The sequence below is a fragment of the Drosophila navojoa genome, chromosome 5, assembly GCF_054131105.1.
Source record: "Drosophila navojoa isolate 15081-1374.11 chromosome 5, UAZ_NAV_1.0, whole genome shotgun sequence".
In the NCBI taxonomy this organism is placed as follows: domain Eukaryota; kingdom Metazoa; phylum Arthropoda; class Insecta; order Diptera; family Drosophilidae; genus Drosophila; species Drosophila navojoa.
Window position 1 is genome coordinate 15099803 of NC_142893.1, and position 6789 is coordinate 15106591.

Below are 6789 nucleotides of genomic sequence, written 5' to 3' on the forward strand. Positions count from 1 at the left end.
AAGTGTAAATGTTCAATTGAATCATTCAGCAGCCAACTTATTGAGCTTAACAGCTGGCTTAAAAATGTGCTAAAAAATGCAAGCATTGAAAATGTTCAATTGAACCACGCTTCAAATTGTAACGGCCTCACTCAGCTCTCTTGCTGTTTACTTTAAGTTTAATGTCTTCCCAGGCTAACACACAAATATACTTACATACATGCATACATTTATATACATATATACACATATTAACTATATTTAATCTGTATATAAAACTTAGTGGCATTTGAATCTAGACCAAAGTTAGTCAAATTATTCAAAAGGCGACACCAGCAAAGAACCCCCATTAATATATATAAATATAAATCTATATGTAAGTACTATTCGCATATTTACGAGCGTTTTTGTCGCTCTCCCTATCTAAACTAGACTGAACAAATTGTTGAACCGAAATTAAAATTTTATTATTAAATCACAAAGAAAACACACAAATGTTAATGCAAATGAAAACTGTAGCACAAACCAAAGGTTTTTCCAACGTAAAATAAAAGGAAAATTGAAATGACAAAAAAGAAAAACACAAGCAACATTTACACTTAGTCTGAATAGATCATATTACATCAATACCACAATCAGTTAATTAAATGTATTATTTTCCATTTGTGATACAATTCGAACAACTTCTGTATCCATTCTTCAATAACTATTCTAAATTAATATATAAATTTGTTGAAACCCCTAGGGCAATATTATTCACTTACTACAAATTAATTACTTATGATTATTATGGAATTCATTGTTGTTAAACCATAAAAATAATTCAAAAGTCAACATTCTATTTCAATATCATTCCATTTGAAGTTCTCATATTAATAAACTGAAAAAAAGCATTGGAAATACCGAATTCAAATGCATTTTATGGGTGGGTTGGGCTGAAATATGGAAAATAAGTGATATATTGGGGCAGTTTATATAATGGTAAGCAATATAATATATTTATTCAGTTATCATAACATATATATTCTTAGCACAGATCCATTTCACTAAAATTATCCAAAGGTGAATTTTGTATAAATTAATTTTATTTTTAAATGCAGTTTGTTTTCTTGAGTATATATTAGCTGCAAGCGGTTATTTACAAAATAGTGAGAATAACATGAATTGGCTAAAAGCATCTGCTGATTAGCCAATCGAACTATAACAAGCTTAGACATAGTGTAAATACAAAACAGAATCAAATTCCGTAAGCAATAAACAATCGCACTTTGTTGGCTATAAACTAAATGGCAATCTAAGCTGCGACTGAGCTATGCTTGAGCTTTAGATCTTCAACGGCCTCCTGCAGCGGCTGATCCTCACGTAGACGTCGACGTTCGCATTTGGGACACGGCTGATGCTCGTTCAGGCATTCGGCATGGAATACAGCACCGCATGTGACGCACTGCAAATGCGAATACAAATTACAATTACAATCGAAATGCAGATGAATAGACTTACCCGAAATGTGGTGGCAATGTGAAAGGGATAGAGCACGCGCGGACTCTGGCAGATTTCGCAGATGAAGCCCTTCAGCTGGCAGAGTCGGCACTTGAGCACGTGCGCCTCGCCCAGCTTGAAGGCCTTCTGGAGCTGCTGGCAAAGCGCACCGCGCTGTATTAATGCCAAATCTGCTATGGAGTACTGATGTATGTGCTCGTAGAGATACTCCCGGCCAGCGAAATGGTCTTGGAGCAGCTTCAGGCTGCTCGGCGCGCAGGTATACAGATAGGCACGTATAAAGTTCAAGCGAATGCGCAGGGACTGTAGCTCGGCCATGGCTTCGGAGGCATAGTAAATGCTCGGATTGAGTAGCTGCATGTCGAGGAAGGGCTGTGCCCGAAACTCGGCCAGAAAGAGTGCTGCCCGCTTGCTGACGGCATACTTGCGAAAGTCCCAGTTGTAGACGATGCGTGCCGGAATGAGTTGAGGCTCCGGCTCCATGCAGATGTTGCAATAGTAATTGCCACTAAAGCCACAAACTCTGCGGGAGTAGATAGAAGGCATGTTGTTAAAGCTAAGACCATAAATGATAGTAAAATTCTACGCACTGGAAATTGTTGTCGCCAATGCCCAGCGGATGCTGGCAGCCCTTGCACAGAAAGCCCTGTGCATTCAGTCCGGGCTCGCGTGACAGCTGACAGAGTTGAGCAACCATTTGCTGCAGCTCGCCCATTTCGAAGTTGGAGTTGAGCAGCTCAAATTCCGAGTTGGTCTGTGAGTAGGGAATATTTATATTGAGCCCATATTCCCATAGAGCAATAACTTACGTCAATTGATTGCAGTTCACTCATATCATCTGTGGCATTTGAATCAAGATCTCGTTGCGTCGTCTGCTGCTGCGCCAAGTTCAAGGTGGAGGGATTGGCGCGAAACTTCTCCCAGATCTGCGACCAGCCGGAGCCATCCTCGCGATTGCTCTCGTGCTTGCGTAGCAGCGCATTGTAGCTGCAGCGATCTGCCGTGGGCGTGCGCAGGCTTGTCGTGCTGCTCATGCTAACCGAGCGCTGAAAGAAGCGCGCTCCGGTCTCTTCTGTGGGCGTATGGGCATCCAGATCGGCGGACCACGAGGTTTGCATGAGATTTGTCAGCGAATTGCTGCCCTGCGGCAGCTCAGAGAAGGGCTCTTCAATGAGACGCATGGAACGCTTTCGAATCCGCTGGCCACTGCCACCACTCGACTCGGTTTTCTCGGCCTCAGTGGGCTCTTCATGATCTTTCTTTGTCTCTCCCGCTGTGCATGCCTGCTCTTCGTTAATAATATCCAGCTCGTCGACCTTTTGCATAAATACATCAAGCATCTCGTGCTGGTTGAGGTCTGCATTCCCAAACTGACCTCCGCGTCTGAATGGACTGTTCGAAATGGACTCCGAGAAGAGCTCGTTCGTGTGCAGCGGCTGTGGCGTAGGAATGGCCACGATTTCAGTAGCCAAGGAGCTGGCCACATCCACGCCGCTGCTTATCTGAAAAAGAAATAAATACGTTATTAATATGGACTTTTAATAAATACTTTTTCCTGCTCTACTTACTGGGCAGGATTTGAGTGCTGGTGTCCATAGATCGGATAGCTGTAGCGCATAGTCGGGCCATTGATTGAGCAGGCTTGAGTTCACAGGCAAATCGAATGTCACATAAGCCTCCAGACTCTCCATAATCTTGGCTGCTGTCTCCAGACCTTCGCTGTCCTTGAGCAGCGCATCTTTCTTGTAGTACGGACGCAGTGCGGAGCCATTCTTGCGCATATTATTTAAATACGACGAGAATACGGAATCGTTGAGAGACTGTCGCACCCACGCCCGACACTGGCCCGTCTCCGAGGTTATCTGGCTCAACCGTTGGATTTGTTCGATCACCTGCTTGTGCATGAACACCATGGCCGGTGACCAAAAGCTCGGCTCCGGTCGTCGCTCCACATCTCCAGCTATCACATTGATGGTGGCCCATAGAAACGAGTCTTTCAAGCCGTGCAGGAACAAAGCCTCTAAGGTGGTGCATAAAGCACTCGTCTGTTCGCACAATCCAATGACTTCTGTGGGAAATTTTCGGATGAGTCATGCCAATTGGGTTAATTGAATTTGAATTGAGGGGAATTACCAAGTCCTTTTTGCTTAACTTCGAATTCGATTTCTCTCGCATTCTCGTTCAGTGTATTTATCAGCGCCTCCTTAATGACATTTTCACGTTTTGTGGAAAAATGATTTAGGCTGCGAAAGAGGGAGCTCATTTGTTTGTCTTGAAGCGTTTTTATTTATATTCCAATTTCGACTTATTTATTGTTATCTCTTGCTAAGACACAATCAGCTGTTAACCAGGGCTGCAAATTAACAATGCCAAAAATATTCAACTCAGTTTGTTTGGCTTATTTAAAGATTTTAACAAAATATTGGAGAAATGACACCAATAATGAGCATTATACTTTACTTTAGCTCACATTTATTGGGCTATTGAATATATTCAATGAAATCAACTTAAGCTCGCGGAACTTATGAACCAGCTAATGAGTGAATCGATATTGAACCGATATTTAATTTTATCGATTGTGGGTTCAATGACGTCACAAGAGCTCTCTTTTTAACGGCTTTTCATATTTTTTTTATGAAGAGAATCTTTAAGTCAACAATTTATGTGTATCTGTGAACCGAATAAAGTAAGCAGTATTGAATTTCCGTTTGGAATTATGAGCTTTAAGACCAGTTCTTATTATTGCTTACTTGCTTTCTTTCTATGTGGGAACGCTCGATTATAAGAATGAAAAAAAAAAAACCCCACGCAAATAAATAACCACAAATTCAGCGTATTCGTTAACAAGACAAAGCTTTAATGACTTCTGATGCCTTGGGGTTTTATTTCAACGAGCCAAACAACATGTATGACTCAACTCGTCAAGGAATAGAAATTAAGTACTAATAATAAATATTGTTAGCCAAACAATTCTCATTTCTGCAGTCGATGGAAAATTATTTATACATAAATACATACATGTGCATACACATATATATTTATTTATGTTTATTTACATATGAATGAAAATGAAGTTGACTTAAGTGTCAGCCTCAATCCCGGCTTGTCCATAGGCTGTGCACGTATCCATTCAGTAAGTCGCCACTTGATATTAAGACGAAATTTGTGTTAAGGTCAGGGTGACCAACAAAGTTTATGCTGTCATTGTTCAACTTGTTGTTGCTGTTAATGTTGTTGTTATTGTTGTTGTCTTAACGCATTTTTCAATATTTTTGCAATAAAATTGTATAGCCTCTGATATATCGTACAGAAGATGCGCTCCAACTGGTTCAAAAACTGGTCGAGAGAAAAAAAAATTTACGTTGTTTTTTTTCAGCTTCGTTGTTGTTTTTTTACGAAACAATTTTGGTGTGGGCTGACAGCACTTGCATTCAACAACTGCACTGAAATTGGTTACTAATTTATTATATATGCTTTTATATTTATATACAAGCATTTATACATTTTTTTATCATTTCGCAAACATCATGTAGTCATGTTTTTTTTTAACGGAAATGTTAAAGCTTGATGAAGCTGCGAATTTAATTAATGAATTTTACTTTTATTTATGAAGATGAGTTCAAAAGGTAAGGCAAATGTTTGTGAAATAAAAAAAAAAAAATTAAATTAAATTAAATAATAACAATTAATAACAAAACAGAAAAAACGTAAGTATTAAGCTGAAGGTGAAGGGTCATTCAAAAATTTTTACGCATGCGCAGCGCCGTGTCATTTTCTTTTTCAATTCCATTTCCATTATCATTTCCCAACAGCAAGAGACTTTGACTAAGCGGCATAGACTCTATTAAAGTAAATAATATACAGCATGAATGCTGTCACTGCATGCCTACTGCTGCTGCTGTTGTTGTTGTCGTTGTTGTTGTTGTTGTTGTTGCTGCTGCTGTGATGCTGACTTGACTTTTTTTCTTAGCTCCACTCAAAAAGTTTGACTTGAACGTCGACTTCACGCTGCCAGCGGCAACCGTTTGGGCCATTGTTATAAGTAGCAGCAGAAGAAGAAGAAGAAGAAGAAGAAGTAGAGGCAAAGCAACAACATTTTTATAAAAACGTTTGTTTTCGTAATACAATTTTGATTACTTCTTCGACGTCGACTGAGCCACAGCGTCGCGACGTCCCATTGATGGCTTTGTCTGTTGTTTGCCTTATGCAGCGACGCGACGCGTCGTCCGACGCTTAGCTTTGATTTATTAACACTGGGCGCCCTACAGCAGCAACAACAACAATAATAACAACAAAAGCAGCAACACGGGCCAAATTGCGCGCCTTTTTAGAGCTAAGTCCATTTGGTAATATCTGCGCTGTTAATTGTAACAATAATTTTAACGCCCAATGATTCCATTCGCAGCGTTTGCTTCAATCGTTACGCTGCGCATAGGAAGCGCAGGCAAAGGTGAATACAAAGCCAAAGATTCGAAGTCGAATTCGGGCTCGAAGACGAGGCACACATACCAAAATACCAAAAAGTAAATAAAAAAGTCCCAATGCGGAACAAACGGCTGACATAATTTGTAAGATAAAAGCCGCCTGGACCTTGCCTGACAGTTATGCACTGAACTAAAAGATTGTACAAATACATACATATGTATTTATATATATGTACATAAATAAAGCGCAATCGCAAAGCCTTCAAATTTAAGCATATTCACAAACGAAATTGTGCAATCAAATTGCGAAAGGGATCAATGTACGCAAATGTTAATATAACATCAAAGAAGGCTTTGCACAATGCTCCCCCACAATGTGATCTAATATAAGCTGACTAAGCATCGTAAATTTCGAATTAATGCACTTTGATGAGTACAAAATTGAATTTGCTTCTCAAAAGAATTTGCCGCTCAATTTAATGAATTCAAGTATCGAAAGCCAGTCAGAAATCAATGTTCTGTCAGAGAACAGGATTTTGTTCTGTGAACGAATTCCCCATGCATGAATTTGTTCGTAATATATGTATGTATGTATTGTATGACTGATAGATTTGCATTATTCATTGTTAGCAACTAGACTGCTGACTGTGATGTTCCCTGATAGATCGACAGACAATCTATTGAGTTTAGTCGCCAAAATCCAAACCTGTCTGTCTAAATAAACAAATAGTGTAGTAGAAACAAATGCTGATCACACTTTAACACATTCATTTTCATTATGAATTTGCATACCATTTATAAATACATGCATACATAAAATCATATGCAAAACCGTTGAAACGTGTGGGCAATAGGCAATAACAGAATGTTAAGCTTATGTTAGGCG

General features: G+C 39.5%; 1 protein-coding gene across 1 annotated transcript; it reads right to left on the bottom strand.

The window, feature by feature from the left end:
* Positions 1 to 1061: 1061 nt before the first annotated feature.
* Positions 1062 to 3832, bottom strand: Plekhm1 (Pleckstrin homology and RUN domain containing M1). Its single transcript, XM_089261733.1, has 6 exons — positions 3613 to 3832; positions 3048 to 3547; positions 2289 to 2981; positions 2070 to 2233; positions 1480 to 2002; positions 1062 to 1423 (listed from the first exon to the last, which is right to left on the bottom strand). The coding sequence occupies exons 1-6, from the start codon at positions 3740 to 3742 to the stop codon at positions 1274 to 1276; spliced, it is 2160 nt and encodes a 719-aa protein (XP_089117859.1). The 5' UTR covers positions 3743 to 3832; the 3' UTR covers positions 1062 to 1273.
* Positions 3833 to 6789: the final 2957 nt, after the last annotated feature.